The sequence below is a fragment of the Aulonocara stuartgranti genome (genome assembly GCF_965226115.1).
Source record: "Aulonocara stuartgranti genome assembly, chromosome: 7".
NCBI lineage: Eukaryota > Metazoa > Chordata > Actinopteri > Cichliformes > Cichlidae > Aulonocara > Aulonocara stuartgranti.
Window position 1 is genome coordinate 30,021,380 of NC_138945.1, and position 22,570 is coordinate 30,043,949.

Here is a 22,570-nt window from a genome sequence, read left to right on the forward strand (position 1 = left end):
GAGGCTTTAACTTAGCAGAGAGACCGTCTTATTGTGTATTTCCAGTATACAGTGCTGTATAGTAAATGCTAATATTTTGGTAATATTATTGCTAATGCAGTTGCCTTTGCTACCTCTTCTAAATCATCAGTAATAACAGGGAAACACACTCATTGGGCACTTTGTTAGGCACACCTAGACTGCCTTAATTCTTTGTGGTAAAGATTCCGTGACGTGCTGGAAACATGCTTGAGATTATTTTTTCCATATTGACTAAATATCATCACACAATTGTTGCAGATTTGTCGGCTGCACATCCATGATCTGAATCTACCCATTCCCATCTCCCATCCTGATCTGACTGAAATCTGTGGAGGCCATTTATGTACAGTGAGGCGGTGTTCAAGAACACAAGGAACTAAGGGGAACTAACAGTGTGTCAAATATGTACCAGATATACCTAATAAAGTGTCTAGTGATTGTAGATCTTAATTAACTTTTTGTGACATGCATAAGTAAAAAAGTATGAAGGGTAAAGATGCATTTGAATTTCAAATTTAATATTAGTAGGTTCACATTGAATCACTCTCAATTTAGTTGAAGTAAGTGCAGCATCACTATTAAATGTCGTGTTGTTGGAGTCTGTCCCTTGTAGTCTAATACCACACAGGGACAAATGCAGTTACAAAACAATTAGGAGTATGGTGGGTATGTTGACATCTTGAACAAAGTCTGGTAGTGTGTTCCAGTAAAGGCATTAAACTAAACATTTACTGTATCTTTTCAGCATATAGACAACTTGAGGCAATGTAATAAAATAAGAAAAAAATCTTTGAGCTAACTGCTGAACTGCTATGTCCCTTTAACAAGCTATTAGTTATTTTAATAATTTGTAGTTAATATATTTATCTAATAAATTGTTAATGGATAATAATGAATCTATACATTAACAACTATAAATCTCATAAATCAAATTAAATCTTAATTCATTGTGTACAGTTTACTTACTTTATTCATGACCTTTAAGGTAAAAGCTTGAAATTCTGGGTATTTCATCTGTTTGTTTCCCTGCGTTTAAAAATTGATGCACCTTCCTGTTTGTTCTTTTAATATAAAGCTTCTGCTGGGAGGCACTTCTTTTAGAAAGTGGGAGGAAGAAATGCAGAGACTATTGTATTTTTGTATACTTTTTGGCATCATTTGGGAAAAAATCCCCCCAAAAAACATTTTGGCGTATATTGTACTTAGGATGTTCTCCCGCACTTCCTCTGGGCTCTGTTTTTAGAAAACCTAGTCCTTGATGGGAGATTTTAGGATATTGCTTTTCAGGACCAGATCTGACGAAGTCTTTAATCTGGAAAAGGAAAGTTCATGAAGCACTTGCATATGTGTGCATCTCTGGGCTTAGACGAGGGAGGGGAGAGAGAACTGCTGCAGGAGGATGTGTATAGATTCCTGCCTACTGTAGCTTTAAACACATATAGGATGCATGGTCATGTGATCATTATCCGCAGTGACTGCTAGCCAGTTGGGAGCACTGGGACATTTCTCAGTGGCCTGATGGTTGTTTAAGCCTGCTGTGTAACATCTAGTTTCACTAGTGATACTATAGCAAACTGGAATGAGTTAACAGACCACCCAGAATCCTTGCATTAGCTGTGACTCTTGTCACCAGACTGTACGATTTCCCTGCAGTCTCTGTGAGGTTTTTTTCTTTTTTTGCTTGATTCTTGACTATAGAGATTATCATCTGAAAAATTGCATCTCATTCTGAATTGCATACTAAAAATAACTATGATTTTTAATAGATGCAAGTTAATGGCTTTGTGTGTTTGGCCTTATGCATTTGTATGTTCTCTGAAGTTTTCATTAATGCACCCACTGCCATGCATTTGTAATTTGAGTAACACTTCTCTCAGAGGAACCTAGTGAAACAGTTTTAGCCTTTCACCAGTATTGATGTTGGCTATAATGTTCAAAAATGAAAATTTTAAACATTATATCAATAGCGCACACATTTGTTTGGTTGTGTTAGTGTCTAGTTGTTTTTTAACTGAGCAGCTATTTTTGCAGTCATGTTTCTAGACCCTTACCTTGTTACGCTCAGTCTAATATAAGTTGCTTTTGAATTAATGATGAATTTGATGAATTCTTTTAGTTCAGGTTTGTGTAGTGAAAATCACGCATAGTGAAAGCCTGAAACAACTTGTAGGTTGCTACGTTTGTTGGAAGTAATGTCACATGGTCTCTTTTTTTTTCTTGTCTCACCTGCTCTCATCTGTGCTTTGGTAGAGAAATGTGATTGATTGATCCAAACTTGGTCACTACCTGATAAACAACCGTACAACAAACCGTACAACAAAATGTGAAAGTATTAATTTATACTAATTCTTTACTTGTAGCAGCTTTTTAAGAATATTATTATAAAAATTTCTGAAACAGGAGAGCACACAGCCTCAAATATTAAATTGTTGAGGCGCTCATAAGATATTTATATGTATGAATATATATGAGGTAGCAGAAGTAGTATAATTCTACCATCTAATCTTTCTGTAGCAGGTGTTCATTTATGATGAATAGTTTAGATAGAAGATAGAAAAAGAGGAAGAAACTAAGAAAGCACAAATTAAATAACTGCTATTGTTCTCTCCAACTTTGCTCTGTAACAGACCCCCTCGTTCATGCTCCTCCAGCCTTTCATGATTCAGAATTGTGCTTTAGATAGAGAGAAGCTCAAATTAGCAAGGTTACCCTTTAATGAGGATTTAGGAGCGATTACAAGCCAATAAGACACATTAAATATCTGCGTGAGGTCAGAGCTTTGTTGATTAACACGAATAAATCAACAATTACTCCAGCAGATACTGACATTTCTGGATTTCCTTAACCACTTTTTAATCCTGCCTAATCTACACCCACTGAAACTGTAAGGCACCTCTTGTGCTGCCAGTGTTCTGCAATTGGAAACTGAAAGCCATATCAGACTGGTTTGGATGCAGAAAATCAAATGACACTGCTGTTTTTGTTTTTCCAGTATTCTGTTGTTCACTACATATTTGTTTCTCACGCTCACTAGTGAGCTTGCTGTTCTCTGTGGGGAATAGCTATGTTATTGTTTTTCGACAATTAGAAGCCATAATGAAATGCAGTTAAAGAACACGACAGATTGACAGACGGAGAACGGAAGCAGCGGCAGTTCGAGTGCAGAAGATTGGCTCCATCAGCGCGGCTTCAGAAGTTAAATTGAATTTTATTAATAAGGTTAATACTGCCGTGTTGTTTCATTAAGAATTTGCTTTTGTTCTCAACTGAACAAAGCTGACAGGATTAGTAAATGCTTTCTGAAGATGTGTTTTGTATTGGGCTTTGTGCTGTTAAAAATACAGTTAAAGAGCTTTACCCAGACTGAGAAATTAGCTAAAAACCAGCTAAGAAAATTAACAAAAAGTGAAGACTGTGCAAAAGTCTTGAGCCAACCCTCATTTTGCTTCAAAGGAACCAGACGTGTTCATGAGCAATAGTTCTTCAAGCTTTTTGATGTTTTTTCAAACAGCTTTGGACATTGGCTGCTTTTTCGCCCTTTTTTAGTCTAAAAAGAGTATTTCCTTTTTCTTGGTTAAGCTAGGTCAAGTTAAGTGGCTTAGCTTGAATCATTTAAGGCAACTAACTTGAGGGATTGACCTGTTTAGTCTACACAGAACAGAGTATTTAGCGAAGAAGCTATTTTAAATGATATCTTTAGGCACTTTTGTTGCTAACAGCCTATCACAAAAATAAATAATTTGTTGGTGGCATAAGCAATATTTAAATAATAACAAAAAATAACAATTTGTTGCGGAGGGCAAAAGTGACAGACATAAAAAAAACCTCTACAGTAGGGCTGCGCGATTTTGCATAAAATGAGAATCACGATTTTTTGGCTTAGAATTGAGATCACGATTCTCTCACGATTTTCTTTTCCAGTATAAATATTTATTGTACTTATTAACTGCACATCAACTTCGTAACAGTTGAGACTGAACATAAAAACAATAAATAAACATAAAAACAACAAATGTCTCACGTTTTGTTGTTGCCGCAAAATGTTGTACTGCTTGAAATTCGGTCTCCACTGTTGCTCGACACTGCGTGTATAGAGCAGGTAGTGCAACAATAGAAAAATAGTTGCGGGACGGCACTGTGTAGCGTTTGTCTAGGGTGTTGATCATTTTCCTAAATCCCTCGTTTTGCACAGTGTTGATGGGAGCCATATCTTTGGTCAGGTGATAAGTGATAGGCTCCGTAATTTCTTTGAGTTCGACGTGTATAGGGAAGCGCTGTATAAGGTTCCCGTTATTGGTGTTTGGGTGGTTGACCGGGACGGATTTTCTCCTGTCACTTTCTCGTCATCCCTGACGTGCTCTCCGTTGCTTTTTCCCTGCTAATTTTAGCATCACACGGCACAGCTTCTGTATCACGTAGGGGACTTCTTATGAAAATGACCACAACTTTGCGGTGACTCGATTGGGGTGAATATAAAGTGATGGCAACTCTTCTTTTCTCACTCAGAAACATTTGGAATCTAAAGACCAGATGCTTATTGACCTCAAGTGACATACAGCTGCATAGTAGAGGGGATCAGTTTTTCTCCATGGTGTTTGAGGCCTTAGGAGATTTTTAGATATGGAAAACTGCACCTGCACACAAGACAATTCTTACTGTTTCTCTTGCAGTCATTTAGGCCAAACAGCTTTCTTAGGTGCCTTCTGTTGATTGACAAAAATAGACAGGAAGCACAGCTGGCTGGTAAAAGACCCAAGGGCTGACCTTGGCAACAACACAGGGATTGAATTTCCTAAGAGATCTGGGAATTGTGGGGATCCCTCGGAAGGAGCTGGCGAACCACAATCTTTGTGTGCAGTGTTTTTTTCTGTGTTTTTTTTTGACAAGTAGAACTCTAATTTAGTTTCTGCAATGTAACAAAGCAATCTCTTATCTGCTTTTAAATTATTTATTATCTTTTGTAAATGCAAAAAAAATAGTAATAGTTAACATGGTTCTCATCAATAGCCGATCTTGCTGAGGACTCCTGATAAAATAGATGAAGTAGATGCATTTCTGTCATTATCAGATGATGGCAGCTGACACTTGATGTTTCTGTCTTTGCAGAGTGACCCTGCAGTGAATCCTGAGAACGTTAGTCTCCCGACAGGAGACAAGATGGCGTCTAACAACACCCTGCGCAGCTACTCCATCATCCCATGTTTCATCTTTGTAGAGGTGAGGGAGTGTGCGTGCATGCATTGTCTTTGCGTGATAATCTGGGCTTCTGCATAAAGTGGTAAATTCATGCATATGACCCTTGTTTGGCAAATGAACATGATGGAAATATGGTTTTGAGTGTTAATTTACCATAAGTGAACAACCAGAGTGTAAAGTGTTGAAATGAGTGTGGAGCTGAATGCATGCGTGTTTGTAATTGGGCAAGTGTGTGTGTGTGTGTGTGTAAGAGTTGTGCAGCTCCTGAATTTTTAATTACTGTGTTAGCTGAAGGTCCTTAATCAGAGAGATGTCTCAGGACACTTTGTGTTATTCTCCTCCATCTCTCTTTGTGTTTTACTCGTTCTCCCTCTCACACAGAGACACACATCTCAGACGAAATATCCTACATCACATCAGTTTATACACTCATGTTCTTTCTGCCTTTATCTCATGCTTTCTTCTTGCCCAACCTTTTTGTCTCGCTCATTTTTCCTGACACTCATCCATAATGGGACTGTTACCTTCTGTTAATTAGTGTTACTGCCTGCTAGTGTGATCCTGGGCGTGTCCTCCAAGATAAGTGAAATGTGACTCTCGCATGCATGTGTAGTGAGTTTAAGACTACACTGATAGGATGTGCAATAGGAAATGTCACTGAACACTTTATTTCCACCCACAGCCAGAGTGAAAACCATTCTGAGAATCAGAACTGCTGCACATGCTCTCAGCATCTGCAATGGTGATGAAACAGACATCACGTGGTTTCTCTTTGAACATGTGCCTCCTCAAGAAAAGTGCAGTAAGTGACAAAAAAACAAACAAAACAAAAACCAATTAATCCAACATACTTTATTTTACATCTGAAAGAGAGAAATGGAGCCATTCCTCAGGTCCAGGGTGTACCCTGCCTCTCAGCTCTCATCCAAAATACGTCTATGCTTCAGTCCAAACAGTACATTGTTTGCAATATAGCACTTCACTAGCACTTCTTCTGATAATTTCCTTTATAATATTATGTGGTTTCATAACCGTCACTTATGAGATTGTGTTGTCTAATTTCGCTCCAGTATTATTTGAAAAGCCTAGAGCTAAAAATACTAGATGGAAAACAAATAAAAGAAAACAACAACAGGAGACAGTGGCCATGGATGTGCCGTGATTGTATGTTTTTACCTCATAGATCACATGTAGTCAGTTACTATGTCACTTTCACTCCCACTGAGCCAAACTGTTTATTTTATGCGAGAAAATTGCTATAAACAGTAACTATAAACAACAAAACAACATCAAAAATACTGCAGCTGTAAAACATCATCTTGGTACACATTATTTTTAGATGTGAGATGTGGCTCATCATTAAAAAAAGCTCTTTTAGACAGTTCCTTCTGTTTGACGATGTGTCACCATTGTACAGTTATTTGCTCATTTAGAGTTTTGAAGTGTCAGTGCTTGAACGCTGTGTGGAATGATGAGATGGCCTCTTTAAAAAAAAAAAACAACCAAAAAAACCATTAGGAGATATAACGAGGGGCGGGTTTAATGTAACCACTGATTAAGCTGGTGACACATTAAACATCTAGGTGGTAAGTCCTGATAAGTCAGTGTTTTAAATGTAAGTACAGCAATATGTTGGAAATATTATCCATCAGACTGGATTTTATATTCAATAAGTCTAACAGTGGGTTTGATACATTACCTGAGCATTTTGGGTAATATACAATAGGCCTAGCGACCATCTGGCAACCACCAGGGAATACATGTTTTTCCCTATCTGGTTTCGGGTGGATGCTAGAAGCTGCTGGCAGCTGCTGTGAAATAGATTGCTAAAGCCCCAGACATGTAGGACTAAAGTCAGCTGGTGTCTCCTTGGTAACCACCGGTGACTAGGCAAAAATATGCTGAGTGATTACTGGAGGTTGGTGACAGTCCCCAGTTTGTTCGCTAGCATGTTGCTATGACCAAGTAGCAGATTGTTGCATATAGTTTGCACCGAAGATTCAGACTTTTTTGTTTGTTTTCCAAAGTTTCACCTATCGAAATATGTCGGCTGCAGCACCGAAGAACCCCCCCCCTTTTTTTTAAAGGCAAACGTTTCTGGTTTGCGTCACACTTTTTTCCAAGTATCACTACAGCTACAGCAAGTGTTTGCTGACAAGCTGATAACTTCCATGCAAACTATAGTACTCTGTGACCAACCAACGGACTCACAAGGAGGTTTTTGGTGCAGCGCCCTCTTTGCAACTGATTTCACCTGCCAACAGCAACTTCCAGCAACCATTAGCTGATCAGAGGGGAGTGTAGATTTTCCTTAGTGACCGTAGGATGCTTCAGGGTTACCCACCGGCCTCTAGGCCAGTTCTTATTGATGGACATGTGTCATCCACCAATGCCAGTGGCAAATGGACGTTAACTTTTTACTGGCTAAATTTTCAATGCTAGTGTGATGATGAACAAAGTGACTTTTAAAAAACTTCATCTGTAAGTAATGACGACGTCTTCGTGTACGTGTTCTTTGCACAATATTGGCCAATTTTTGTTGTAATTTATTTTTCCGGAATATCAAAATGAATTTTCCCTGAATCGAAGTATTAATAAATGCTATCATGTGACCTATTTTGAACTTTTTTCATTTGCTCAGTGGTCAGATTTTGCTTCCAAATGCATTTGCTCCCCATTTCTCATACAATACTACACCGCCAACTTTAGCTTGGTCCCAACAGTTCTTATTACATATTGGGGGGCTCTATCAGCGTTCGGCTATCTGACATATTTATTCCGAAGAGAATCTCAACTTGGCCTCTCACGCTTCGATATTGACCTTTTTTTATTATATGTCTCTCTCAAAGCAGTCGGCTTTATAGAACTGCAAGGCTAAAGCGATGAGGTGCAGCTATATATTGAGTCTTTAAATGGTATTTCAAATGTAGTTGTAGTCATCAGTTAGAGCTTCTATAAGGGCATATTTTGCATTTTTCAAACTGGGCTTTACTACATTCTTATTCATCATCTTGTCTCTATGTGTCAGTGCCCAATAAATGGGAAGATTTTGCTTTCAGATTCATCATTTGGTTTATTGGCTTTTGCATCACAATCTAAGCTTAAAAAGTCATTGGCAGAGTGCTCCTAAGAGAGACACTGTAATACCCTGATGAGTAGCAAGCTTCTTCTCTAATTTTCATTACCCTGTTTTCACTTACTCCCCCTTTTTTCTTCAGCGACACTTGTCAAAGGCATGCTATCTATCTCCCTGTTTCATTCTGCTCATCCTCGATTTCTCTTTCTCCCCCTCTTTGATGTCTTCGTCACATCCTCGCAGCCTCATTTCTCTCCTGCCCCTCCTTCCTCGGCTGTACTTGCTTCCTCCCTCAATCTCTTCTCTCTTCTCTTCCTATTTCGCGTGGTGCCATAGGAGCTCTTTCTCCCCTTCACCCAGTTTCCCATCATTTAAATCACTACATCTTGGTTTGTCTCGCTCCTTTTTCCTGCTCCTTTTGTTTCTTCTCTCCCTCCTTTCCTTCTCTTACTCACCCTGCCTGTCACGAACACAGCAAGGCAGAGGAACACTGCCGTCACGTGATCAAGACGGAGGGGCCTGATTGGAGCAGCTGGGCCATGTAGTTCACTGCCAGAGGCAGTCTGACAGGGAGGATGTTTATTTGTGGTGATTTGTTTATTTATTCGTGTAACTTGTTGCCTTTATTTCATCTGTTACTTGACGTCAGGATGTTCATTTGTTGCTGCCATTTGTCTCTCTGAGTGTGCGGAGGAAAAATGGGAGATGAAAGGGGTTGCAAAAAAAAAAAAAGATGGGGCATGAGGGAGGAGGAAATGGATAAGATGAAACAAGCAAAAAAGGGGGAAGGAAGTAGAAGGAAAAAGTGAAAAGTTATGAGAAATTAATTAAAGGCTGAGCTGTGGAGACAAGCTGGGAAGAGCGAAGAGAGGACCGATATATCCTGTACCTGCATGGGATTATGTAATGTATAGAGCTGTGGGCTCTCATTAATCTAGCTACAGCTATCTAGCTTTTTCAGGTTTTGCATGGTTGAAGAAAAAGCTGGATGCACTTACTGTTAGCAGCCTGCTAAAGCAGCACAGGTTGCCAGACTATTTGGAAGTAAACCAATCTCTTGAGAAAATGTCTTTCTTTTATCTTCTTTGTTTTCCTTATCTCCTAGAAGCTTTAATTAAAGCTTCTAGTTAGGTATACACAATTTAGACAGCAAACTTCCCAACGTGCAGTCATTACTGCAGGGAGCGGCTTTGTTATTTAGCTCAGAAGAAGTCAGATATTGTGTGAACTGAATTCCAGTGTTTGACGTAATTTGTACTGGAAAATGAAGCTAATGTGAATATGTGTGTGCTGTTATGTCTCACGAGCAGTGAAGGCAAACAGCTGTCTGTCTGAAATGTTCATTAAAATAAGTGGCTCTAATGGTTTTAGGTTTAGAGTATGAATATTATTAGTTGTTTCTAAAAACTGTTAAACTAACAAAACAACTGAAAATGGCCCAGGTGTACTCAATGTGCCCGAGGTGATATTTTTTTTTGTACAAAAACAGCTGAAATGCACTTCATACTCTAAACCCAGTTCAGCTGTAAAGTTGCTGTAAAATGAAGAGTGAATTCTAATGAGTTTAAAAAGCATTATGTGGTTTGACCGTCTTTATTCTCTAACACAGCCTGGACTCTCTTAGGCTAGCTTTCTTCTTGAAGGACCTTCAAAGCTGCTCTTTGGATGTCCGCTGCCTCTTTGTTCCGTTCTCTGTCAAGCTCATTGCACAATGCTTCAATTTTTAGTTTTAACATTCTTAATAACATCTTGAAAAGTTCCTGAGCACCACTGGCTGAAATTAGACCTAATCATCGCACTATATGACCTGATGCCTTTGATTTTAAGTCTAATTCTTATATATTTCGTCATACCTCAGTCTTTTTCTCCTCTTTTGCTTTCTTAAGAATAGCTTCTTGACAGCAACCCTTCAACTGAGACCATTTATGGTGAGGCTTTAGTAAACAGTAGATGAATCAACTGAAGAACCACAAGCATTTCTGTCTGTGAAGGTTCTCAGTCATCCAGGTCATCATAGTTTAAGGAGCTTGCAAAGAAAAGCGTCTGGACTTCTTTAAGTTGCTTGAAGACGTTTCACCTCTCATCCGAGAAGCTTCTTCAGTTCTAAGGGTCAAATGGTGGGGAGTCCCAGATTTAAATCCAGTGGGAGTTTTCCCCCAAAGAGGGACAAAGGACCCCCTGATGATCCTCTACCTAATTACATGAGCCAAGGTGTGAAAGCGGGTGTGGGTCCTAATCAGCTAGGGTTTCAGGTGAGCTCATTGTGAAACCTGGCCCCACCTTATCATTAGATTTCCTGAGGTCAGATGGCCCAGGGTGTAAATGGGTGTTAAGGCGTCTGGGAAGGGATCTCAAAACTGGATTATAGATGGCAGACAGTTGGTGTCGTAAACCACCGCCTCTGTTCAAAGATGGTCGCTCACAGTGGACATAGATGGCTTCTTTCACTCCTCTTTTAAACCATCTGTCCTCTCTTTCCAAAATGTGAACATTGGCATCCTCGAAAGAGTGACCTTTGTCCTTTAGATGCAGATGGACTGCTGAGTCTTGTCCTGTGGAGGTGGCTCTTCTATGTTGTGCCATGCGCTTGTGAAGTGGCTGTTTGGTCTCTCTGATATAGAGGTCTGGGCATTCCTCGCTACACTGTACAGCATACACCACATTGTTCAGTTTGTGTTTAGGTCCACTGTGCGTAACCATCTTTGAACAGAGGCGGGGGTTTACGACACCAACTGTCTGCCATCTATAATCCAGTTTTGAGATCCCTTCCCAGACGCCTTAATGCTCATTTACATCCTGGGCCATCTGATCTCAGGAAGTCACATGATAGGGTGGGGCCAGGTTTCACAATGAGCTCACCTGAAACCCTGGCTGATTGTGACCCACACCTGCTTTCACACCTTGGCTCATGTAATTAGGTAGAGGATCATCAGGGGGTCCTTTGTCCCTCTTTGGGGGGAAACTCCCACTGGGTTTAAATCTGGGACTCTCCACCAAATGGACCCTTAGAACTGAAGAAGCTTCTCGGATGAGAGGTGAAACGTCTTCAAACAACTCAAAGAAGTCCAGACACTTTTCTTTCCAAGCTCCTTAGACCAGAAGCATTTCTATTTCTTGGATTTTTTTGCCTGAAGGATATGACTTTTTAAACATTTTTAATCCATTGTATATAATTTTTGGCCTGTCAATTCTTTTTTCCTCTGCTTGTCCAATTTCCTCAGATTCTTTGAAGACACACGGCATATTTAAGTATGATATGCAAAGTTTTCAGCTAATAGCACTTTGGGAATCCCCTTGTTGGTGCAAAAATACAATTTCATGCCTGTCAAATTGTGTTATCTTTAGCATTTTTCACAGAGTCAACTAAAGAAAGAAATGGTGTGTTTTTGCGACAGACTGATAGTGCCTAAAGATACAATTTAAAATTCCTTCTTTGCTAAGTTCTCACTGTAGTGCAGATAAAACACTGGTTCATCCATTGAGTCAGGTGGCTTGGAATGATTCATAAAATTCAGGAAAATTCATAGGTTAGTATTAAGTGGGTTAATACACAAAAACACTTCTCTGAAAATGGTTGTGTATAAGGTCTGAAGTGAAAAAATCTGACTCCTTTGAAGAAAAATAGAAAGAAGTGAGAGTTGGATCAAGACTTTAGCGCAGTACTGTTTGCTGAAATTGAGCAGGAGCAATTGTTACACCCCCTGCACAAAGATTTAATCATATGTCTTGAAACTCCACGTGGCAAAGACACTCTGCCTAACACATGAATGGACCTGAATCAAAATTTGACTCTGTTATGACTGATCTTTTTTTTTAGTTTTTAAAGTTATATAACGCAGACGTTTGGCAGAGCGTTTCTCAGCCAATGAGGTTAATTAGTAACATGATGAGGTATAAAACAGGTGCCCCAGAGAGGCTAAGGCTTTCAGTTAAGATGGGGATGAAATGTGAGAAATAGATCAAACACTTATGGACTGTTGGGAAATAAGTTAATGAAACACAGTCGTAAACATGCTGCTGACTCAACTTTTTTGAAAGGTGTTGCTGACCAAAGTACAGTAGATGAACCTGCATTTTTCCAAAAATCACCGATATGTCTTTGCACTATTAAGAATTAAATAAAGGCATAAAACCATTTGAAAATAACTGCATGCCCATTTTCATTTATACTTTAAGTAGCCAACTTGGAAGCCTGTTTGTAGAAAAAACAAAACAACCAGAAAACAGTAGCTGTCTTCTATGTAACTTACAGACAAGTCTGACAACAGAAGTGTAATATCACGGTCTAAAGCCTGGCAAGTCGGGCTTAGATGCCCATTTCTGTCAGTCTTTTTTTCCAGTCTACTAACACAACATGACAGTGAAATGAAAATCTAGGACTTTGTGTTGGATTTATATAACATTTTCCTGGTTGTTTTCATGATGTGAGGGAGAAGATGAGCAGTGGTACTGACAGTAAAAAGATTTTGGAGTGAAGGGAGAGCAGATAAAAAAAATCCTTTGGGAGGAAAGATTTAATTAATTTTGGATGGCTATTATGATCAAACTGACTTTGTAGGATGTAATTAAAAATACATAACAAAGAGAGACTGAATCAAAACGGTAAAGTGAAGGTGATGGCTCTGTTTGTGTTTATCACAATGCCCTGTCCCTTTCACATTAGATGTAGATACTAGACTCATATGAAAATATCGATTAAAGAGGTTATGATGTTTATAAAGCAGATTTACATATTTTATGGGCAAGTTATTTCGACCAAGAGCCAAACGCTTTGAGAAACACCACATTAAGAATAGAGCTTCACCAAAAAACATAAATAAAAAGCCTTCCCTGACACCTCAGTGCTAAAATAGGTGAATTTTACACTCCAGTGGAGAAGGATAATAGAAAGCTGCCGTTAACTTTGTATAACCATTTTATTACAGCCAGACTTCTGTCAGTGTCTCCTCCATATAGCTAATGCAGTATGACGCTGGCTCTGGAGTGAATATAATGCAGCCACAAGTTAATGCTTTATGCAGAGAGATGGACTTTTGACCAGGTGGGAAAGTGTCACAGAAAAACCAGCTTATGAAAGTCACAAAAGTGGAGAGCGGCCTCCAGGAACTAGACTGCACCATAATTTTCTTTTCAGGTGAGTGAGATTTGGTACACTTAAACATCAAAAGGTAATTATAGGTGTGACTCACAACCGTGCAGGCTCTACTATACAGGGAGTGCAGAATTATTAGGCAAATGAGTATTTTGTCCACATCATCCTCTTCATGCATGTTGTCTTACTCCAAGCTGTATAGGCTTGAAAGCCTACTACCAATTAAGCATATTAGGTGATGTGCATCTCTGTAATGAGAAGGGGTGTGGTCTAATGACATCAACACCCTATATCAGGTGTGCATAATTATTAGGCAACGTCCTTTCCTTTGGCAAAATGGGTCAAAAGAAGGACTTGACAGGCTCAGAAAAGTCAAAAATAGTGAGATATCTTGCAGAGGGATGCAGCAGTCTCAAAATTGCAAAGCTTCTGAAGCGTGATCATCGAACAATCAAGCGTTTCATTCAAAATAGTCAACAGGGTCGCAAGAAGCGTGTGGAAAAACCAAGGTGCAAAATAACTGCCCATGAACTGAGAAAAGTCAAGCGTGCAGCTGCCAAGATGCCACTTGCCACCAGTTTGGCCATATTTCAGAGCTGCAACATCACTGGAATGCCCAAAAGCACAAGGTGTGCAATACTCAGAGACATGGCCAAGGTAAGAAAGGCTGAAAGACGACCACCACTGAACAAGACACACAAGCTGAAACGTCAAGACTGGGCCAAGAAATATCTCAAGACTGGTTTTTCTAAGGTTTTATGGACTGATGAAATGAGAGTGAGTCTTGATGGGCCAGATGGATGGGCCCGTGGCTGGATTGGTAAAGGGCAGAGAGCTCCAGTCCGACTCAGACGCCAGCAAGGTGGAGGTGGAGTACTGGTTTGGGCTGGTATCATCAAAGATGAGCTTGTTGGGCCTTTTCGGGTTGAGGATGGAGTCAAGCTCAACTCCCAGTCCTACTGCCTGTCACAGGCTGGGTCTCCGACCCAGCACTCGGAGTTCTCTTTGTATTTTTCTCATTTTTTGATATGTTATTAGTTTTTGTGTTATTTCCTATTTTGCCTTTAGTTTGGGCAGTTATTGGTTATTGTTCTTGGGTTTTTTATGTTTGGGGTTTTGTATTCATTCATCACGTATTAGGTCTGTCTTATTGTGTTGTCATGTTTAGTTTTCAGTGTTTCCTGTTTTATTTTGACAGTGTCGTGTGTTCTTTGGTCATTGTATTTAGTTTCATTCTCTCTTGGTCCTGTCATTAGGGTTATGTTTGTCAGCTGTTTCCCCCCATGTGTCGCCATTTCCCCTGATCACCTCATGTCTGTATTTAAGCCTTTTGTTTTCTGCTTGCCTTTATCGGTTCGTCTGTTTATTTGACCTCAGTCTTAGTTACGGTTTTCGTCTGTTATGTATTATTAGTCTTAGTCATGGTCTTTGCTTGTTATTTTCCACCACAGTCATAGCTTAGGTTTTGGTCTCAGTACCGTTTAGTATTTTGTTTTTTAGTGTCTTGTCAGTTTACTTTGGTTTCCTGGTTTACTCCTGCCGTCATCTAATAAAGGATCACTTTTCTGTTCAAACTTACACTACTCGTCATCATCTGCTTTTGGGTCCTGTTTCCATTCACATCGGCGCACCCCGCCGTGACACTGCCAGTTTCTGGAAGACACCTTCTTCAAGCAGTGGTACAGGAAGAAGTCTGCATCCTTCAAGAAAAACATGATTTTCATGCAGGACAATGCTCCATCACACGCGTCCAAGTACTCCACAGCGTGGCTGGCAAGAAAGGGTATAAAAGAAGAAAAACTAATGACATGGCCACCTTGTTCACCTGATCTGAACCCCATTGAGAACCTGTGGTCCATCATCAAATGTGAGAGTTACAAGGAGGGAAAACAGTACACCTCTCTGAACAGTGTCTGGGAGGCTGTGGTTGCTGCTGCACGCAATGTTGATGGTGAACAGATCAAAACACTGACAGAATCCATGGATGGCAGGCTTTTGAGTGTCCTTGCAAAGAAAGGTGGCTATATTGGTCGCTGATTTGTTTTTGTTTTGTTTTTGAATGTCAGAAATGTATATTTGTGAATGTGGAGATGTTATATTGGTTTCACTGGTAAAAATAAATAATTGAAATGGGTATATATTTGTTTTTTGTTAAGTTGCCTAATAATTATGCACAGTAATAGTCACCTGCACACACAGATATCCCCCTAAAATAGCTAAAACTAAAAACAAACTAAAAACTACTTCCAAAAACATTCAGCTTTGATATTAATGAGTTTTTTGGGTTCATTGAGAACATGGTTGTTGTTCAATAATAACATTATTCCTCAAAAATACAACTTGCCTAACAATTCTGCACTCCCTGTAGATTGCTGAGAGAGTGGAGTCAGACTGAAGAAGCTGAAATTAAATGTTTCTTTTGGACAGTTTTAAAGATTTGAAACAACGTGATGACTCTTGACGTTTGTAATGGCTTATTGATTGTTTATGACCCTCTATGATTTATAGTTTGGAGCGATAGAAGAATAATGTGGGGTAAAGAGGAAATAGGTGTGCTTTGTAAAGATGTAAAATGCTGCTTAATTATTTGTTCCAACAACTGTAATTCTTTTTTTTTTATGGCGAGCAAATACAAATGTGGTTGTGACTAAGCTTCAGGCAAACTTAAGCCTGTTTTAAATAAATGCAAATAAGTAGAAGGTCACACTGAATGAAATCATGGTAACAGTAATAAATAAATAGCATCCCTCCAATTAATCTGTCCAAGCCCGTTTATATGCAGTGTCCCGTATACCTGACATTCTTCGGTACGTGATCCCACAGGGTATTACATGGCATTTCTGCGAGCTGAGGAATTTACATATTTTCAGAGGAGACCTGAATAATGTTTTAGCCGATTACCCTGCTGGAGCTTGTTTGCTGAACATCATAAAATCATGAAATGGATCCAGTATCTGTGTCTGTAATTTGGATGCTCTCGAGCAGCTTTAAGATGGAGGATTTCTGCTTCTGATGTGAGCGGCTCTGTTTTGCTTGTTATTGTTAGTTATGAGGTATGACCTGTGACAAGGCTACATATGGTGCGCATCAGAGTGTTATGGTTCACCGTAGCAGTAGATGAGATTGTGTGTGAGCTGCACAAAAATGTTCTCCACAGCAGGGTATCCTGGTAACAACAGCAGAGGGCAAAAAAATAATATAAACTAGCTTGGTGTTATTCAGAGAGTAGGCTTAAAACAGACAAAGTGCACATAAACGCACAGGTGCGCTCACCTGGACGTCTTCACAGAGCCATCTGTCACATGACTGCCCGTGCCAACATTGTCGACACAGCGGCTTTCTTGCCTTCGCTGTCTGGATCCTGCAGGCAAGATTGTCCAGTCTGGTTCACACACTAATGTATTATAGTTCATATAATACATATATATGTCATGTGCTTTCTATTGGAAAAATGATCACTTTTGATGAAATTATTTAATTGAAAAGGACATACTGTTGAATTTCTGTAAAGCAGCAGTTGTATATAGTAATTTATTTTTAAACTCAGGACACAGAAAAGGTGTGCAAACATTGCAATCTCTCACTTTACTCCAGTACTGGGTACCTACCATTCTTCATGGAATAGATTCCATAAGGTGCTGGAAACATTCCTCACAGGTTTCGGTCCTCATTGACGTGATAACATCACACAGTTGCTGCAGATTTGAGGGCTGCACGTTTGTCAGTCTCCCGTTCCACAACATCTGAAAGGTGCTTTATCAGATTGGGATCTGAAGACTATGGAGGTCATTTGAGTACACTGCTATGTAGGGCTGCACGATTTTGCATAAAATGAGAATCACGATTTTTTGGCTTAGAATTGAGATCACGATTCTCTCACGATTTTCTTTTCCAGTATAAATATTTATTGCACTTATTAACTGCACATCAACTTCGTAACAGTTGAGACTGAACATAAAAACAATAAATAAACATAAAAACAACAAATGTCTCACGTTTTGTTGTTGCCGCAAAATGTTGTACTGCTTGAAATTCCGTCTCCACCGTTGCTCGACGCTGCGTGTATAGAGCAGGTAGTGCAACAATAGAAAAATAGTTGCGGGACGGCACTGTGTAGCCTCCGTAATTTCTTTGTGCCTGCGGGAGTTCGATGGGTATAGGGAAGGGCTGTATAAGGTTCACGTTATTGATGTTTGGGTGGTTGACCGGGACAGATTTTCTCCTGTCACTTTCTTGTCATCCCTGACGTGCTCTCCGTTGTTTTTTTTCCCTGCTAATTTTAGCAGCCAGCTTCTGTATCACGTGGTATAAGGCTCCGCCCTTGTCATTTGTTGAGCAGGAAGAGTGAGCGCTTGTTTTCATGCAGATTACGTCCCGGATCAAAATGCGGTACAGTCGTCGTCGTCTTTTTTAAATCGTTGTCATTTGGAAATGAGATCGCACATAAGTATGAATCGAGATCGCGATTTTCTAACGATTAATCGTGCAGCCCTACTGCTATGTTCACTAAACTAACCTGAGATGATTTGAGCTTTGGCTCATCAGTCCAGACAACAGTGGTCCAGTCTCCTGTTGTCCATTTTTCCAGAGCCCGTGTGACTTGTAGCCTTGGTCTCCTGTTTTTAGGAAAAATTGAGTGGCAACTGTATAAGTCTGCTGCTGCTGTAGCATTCAGCCATGCTCTTCTACATATGTTCTAACAATATACACTAACAAGTGTATATTTAACTTACTGTTGCCTTCTTATCAGCTTAAAGCACTCTGACCTCTGACCTCTGGCGCCAACAATTTCCAAAATACTCAAACCAGCCCACTTAGCACCAACACCCATGCCATGTTCAAAGTCACTTAAGTCACCTTTCTTCGCCATTGTGGTGCTCAGTTTGAGCTTCAGCAGATCATCTTGAGAGTTAGATTAATTTTATGCCATGTGGTTGGCTGAGTAAAGACTTGTTAACCAGCGGTTAAACAGGTGATTGGCTGTTGAACTGCTTAACAGATATTTATGGGAAATGTAGCCTTTAGCACAAACAAAAGAATGACTCTATAATGAGGCAGCCAGCTTTCATAGAAACTTTTCTCTTTCTTAAGCTGTCAGTGTCAGTGATGCTGTATTGTCTCATCAACGAGATAATAAACCCTAACACCAAGCTGAACATTGTTGCAACGTTTTGGAGAGATGATTGATAATTAAAGGAACTGTTCAACCCCAAATCAAATATAAATGTTTTTGTCTTGCCTATTTTCAAGATATCTGCTATAGAAATGTCTGTCTTCCCTTGAATGTAGTGAAACAACATGCCATTCGCCTGGTACTCAAATTGCATATGAAAAACTGTTTCACAGAAGTCGGGACCACCTAGTTCCATTATCTGTAAGAGAAGGCAGACATTTCTACCAGAGGTGACTAAATATATGTTTAACTTTGGGTCAGACTGACCTTTTTAATGATAACTATGCCTTCTAAAATGTCCTGCAAACATAAAGACTGTGATTACTGTGACGCTATAGTGTAGAATTGCAGAACTGTGTGAAGGATTACTGACTCTGTGGTCACTTAGCGACACCAAGTGTTGGATGGCAGAATTACAAGCATTTGCCTGTTTTATATGAACCAATCATAATACCAATACTTAAAATAAAAAAAAAACCACAAAACTTTCTCTGCGTAACTTTAAACATTTGGAAGGTTTTGAACCAACACAAAGTTTTTGCCAGTCTGTGTAATGTTCTGTTACTTTATCAGTTCTTCTTCTGATCAATAAAACATCTTCTTACTTGCTTATTTGTAGTCATAGGTGAGGCGCAGACCAGTGCCACTGATTTACCGATTTACTAAACAACTCTTTTCATTTAGTATAGTATTTTGTCATTGTTCGACTGATTTTGATGCACTATTCCTTCCGCTTCCCGTGACGTTGTTGTTCATTTTTGATCGCGTCAAAGAATGAAAATGTGTCATCGCTTTCCTTTGATATTTAACCCCAGACGATTTTCTAAATTGACAGTGTTATTGGGACATTAGTGGGTGAGTGACACAAATGCGGCTGCTTTTTCGTAAACAGCTTTAAAAAGCCTTGCGGTGCAGCTTGGTGCAATTTCTATTTCTGTGTTGGTTCATTATCACTGACGAAAGATTCTATATTTATATATATTTATATGTATGAAAAAAAAATTGCCTGCAGAGAAAGACGGTGAAAGGAGGCCAGAGACAAAAGATGATAGTGGGATAAAAGGATGTGGGGGTGAGGGAGGAAGGGAGGTGGTAAGTGATGGTGGTGCCAGTAGTGGTGGTGGTGGAGGGGGCTGTATGTACACGACCAGAGTTAGCATGAGACAGAGGAAAAACAGAGAGAGAGAGAGAAGGAAAGAGATGGGATTTTAGAGGATTTAGGTGGTGGTTTTGTATTAAAACCTGTTAGACACATCGTAACCAAGTACAGCGACGTTCAGGAATCAACTCAGATACAATTCGTTGGATGAAATCTACTTTTTTTAACACCTGGGATCTGAATCAGGACAGCCTTCGGTGAACTGGATACACAACTAACATCTCCCTTCTTTCCCTCTTCCTTCTCTTTTTTTTCTCTTCTTCCTCTCCAACTCCCTCCGAACATGTTCTTCTTCCAGCTCGTCATCATGTCCGGCACGGTCCTGTTGGCCTACTACATGGAGTGCACGGACCTGTTCAGCGTCCACGTGCAGGGTTTCTTCTGTAATGATGCTGACCTGATGAAGCCGTACCCTGGCACGGAGGAGTCCAGCTTCGTCCCTCCTCTCATCCTGTACTGTGTGGTGGCCGCTGCTCCGACGGCTATAGTAAGTAAACAGCAGTGTTTAAAACCAGGTCTTCTCTGTGGATTGCTCGAATTGTTTTACGATTTTCTCGTAAACAGCCGTCGTTAAATCCAGCTTGGGTTCATTTATTCAGGGTCTCCTCATCTTTGACTTTGCTTCGAATCCTTCGCATCCATTTATTTTGAGGAGTGAATAATTTAAAAATCCAATTATCATTACTCTGCTAGGTGTCCTAGTATATGCAGGCTAATTTAAAGTTGTAATTTTGCGTGACATGACCCAGTTTTGTGGCAGCATTTTTAAGTAAAACTGACTTGCAAATAATATACCTATCATTAGATATCATCCATTCAGCCTTCTGTCTGTACGCTACAGCAGCTGCATACCTATCTTTGGTAAAATATGGAAAAATATGCAAGAAAGATTTCACGGCAAGCAGTTTATGCCTGCAGGCCGTACTCTTTCAATATCTTTTTATGGGTCAGCTAATAATATGTATGTCCCTGATTTCCTGTCTGTAGAATCTCTTTGACTTGTTTATCATACTCTACAAAACATCCTGCTAAAGTGAAATGTGAGGCTGTGCTATACAGGGAGAAGTACATGTTGAAATACAACTTCATATCATATCTCATGGAAGGCAAGAATTACATTCACTGACATGACTTTTATTTGTTTGCAGACATTTTAACAAGGACATGTTATGCAAAATCCATTGCCTAGTAATGGAATTATTAGCATATTAGGCTAATTTGTCACAGGATGTAAAGCACACACGTGTAATCAATACCATGAGTCATATTTGGCCATATCTGTTGAGGGTGGCACAGTCCTGATGCACCAAAGCCATGTGTTACTACTCTGGTGTTTAAAAAATTCCAGCTGCAAAGATAAGAAATCATTCTCTGAAAACAGTCATTTCCAAGCTGACTTGTACGCTCATACCGTGCATGCACTGCTGATTTAAATGCCTCAAACAGGAGTTGCGAGTTTCAGCCACCAGGTGTCAGTTTTGCTCCATGCTTATTAATTTCAGCCCGTTCACAACAGGCACCATCGGTCTCTGAGCCCTTGGGTCAGCTCATTATTAAACCCATGTCAAATATTTTATGAACACTTCCTGAAGCGTGTTTGCATTTGCTTGTTTGATATTAAAATGTATTTTTTCTCTCCAATGGGCCATATGTGAAGGAAAAAAAAAGTTAGTCTGAGAATACAGAGAACGTTTGGTTTTTGAGTAGCTGCTGTCTGAAGGTCAAATGGCCACGTATATATGTATTTGAAGATGTACTATGGATACACTGATAGCAGCTATTTTACCAGCATTTGTTTGTTGTCAAAATCAAAATATCTCACCAGTGCTGGAGATTGTACAGAACTGAGATTAGGATCAGTGGGTTTGACTGGTTGATGTGCTGCTGTGATTCTGAAGTGTAGTGTAATCACTTATTCTTTCTGTAGGACAATTAATTTTCATTTATCTTTTTTTTTTTTTTGTGCCCTGGTTTTCTTGTTCAAAAAGACAGACTTGTTGTAAAGACCATAAACAAGATCGTGGATCATCAGCTTTAATGTCCAATCAGCATCAACTTCCCAGCTTTTTTGCACTTAGTTGGTATTATTTTATCTACTGTTCTAATCGAGTTATTGAGTGGTTGAAAAGCTGGCTCACATGCTACATGTTCCATTGATTGTAATCTAAATTTTGCTCCCTAAATGAATATAGAAAACCCTTTTCAGTAGTGTCACATGTCCATTTCCCTCATAACCTTGTTTTTATTTTAACAGGCATCTAATCATGGATGTGATCGTTACACCAGTCGGTTAACACATGCACTACCACCCATTTATTTATGATCAGCTGCCTCCTTTGGTCCCTTGTTTTTATGCGCTTCTACTTTAGGTGTTTGCATAGAGGCTTTGAACACCGACTGTTGTCACAAGCGTGTTTCCTGAAGTAAAATCTGAATTATTGTCACTTTTATTGAGGAAATAAAAGACATCCCATAGCTTGCATTTACCTCCATGTAGGTGTTTGGTCTCTTGATGTGTCAGCAGAACGGAGAGAAACACACCTCTCTGCATTCACACACATATGTGCACATGCAGATTTGACATGCTTTATACAATAACACAAGCTGGTTTAAAATCTGGAAGGGTGCTCTGATTGGCCAGGAAATGTGACAGATGTTATTATTTACACTTCATGGGGTAAGAGTGCATCTGTGTGCAATTTTGACTCACCTTTCTGCAGTGATTACTTCAGTAAGTGGGTGTGCTCACTGACCACTTCATTAGGTACACCTTACTAGTACTGGGTTGGACCTTCTTTTTCCTTTAGGGCTCCCTTAGTTCTTCATGGGATCAATTCAATAGAGTGCTGGAAA

The 22,570-nt window shown here is 39.6% G+C and overlaps 1 protein-coding gene across 8 annotated transcripts in view; it reads left to right on the forward strand.

The window, feature by feature from the left end:
* Positions 1–22,570, forward strand: part of plppr1 (phospholipid phosphatase related 1) — an 83,910-nt gene that overhangs the window by 38,024 nt on the left and 23,316 nt on the right. For 7 of the 8 annotated variants that reach the window (XM_082538822.1, XM_082538817.1, XM_082538816.1 and 4 more), the window contains exons 2-3: positions 5,128–5,238; positions 20,016–20,204. In XM_082538822.1, the coding sequence (XP_082394948.1) occupies positions 5,179–5,238; positions 20,016–20,204 (249 nt within the window). In that variant the 5' untranslated portion in view covers positions 5,128–5,178. Of the gene's footprint in view, positions 1–5,127; positions 5,239–5,899; positions 6,020–20,015; positions 20,205–22,570 lie in introns of those variants that run through there. The other variant, XM_082538818.1, reaches the window with a different exon arrangement.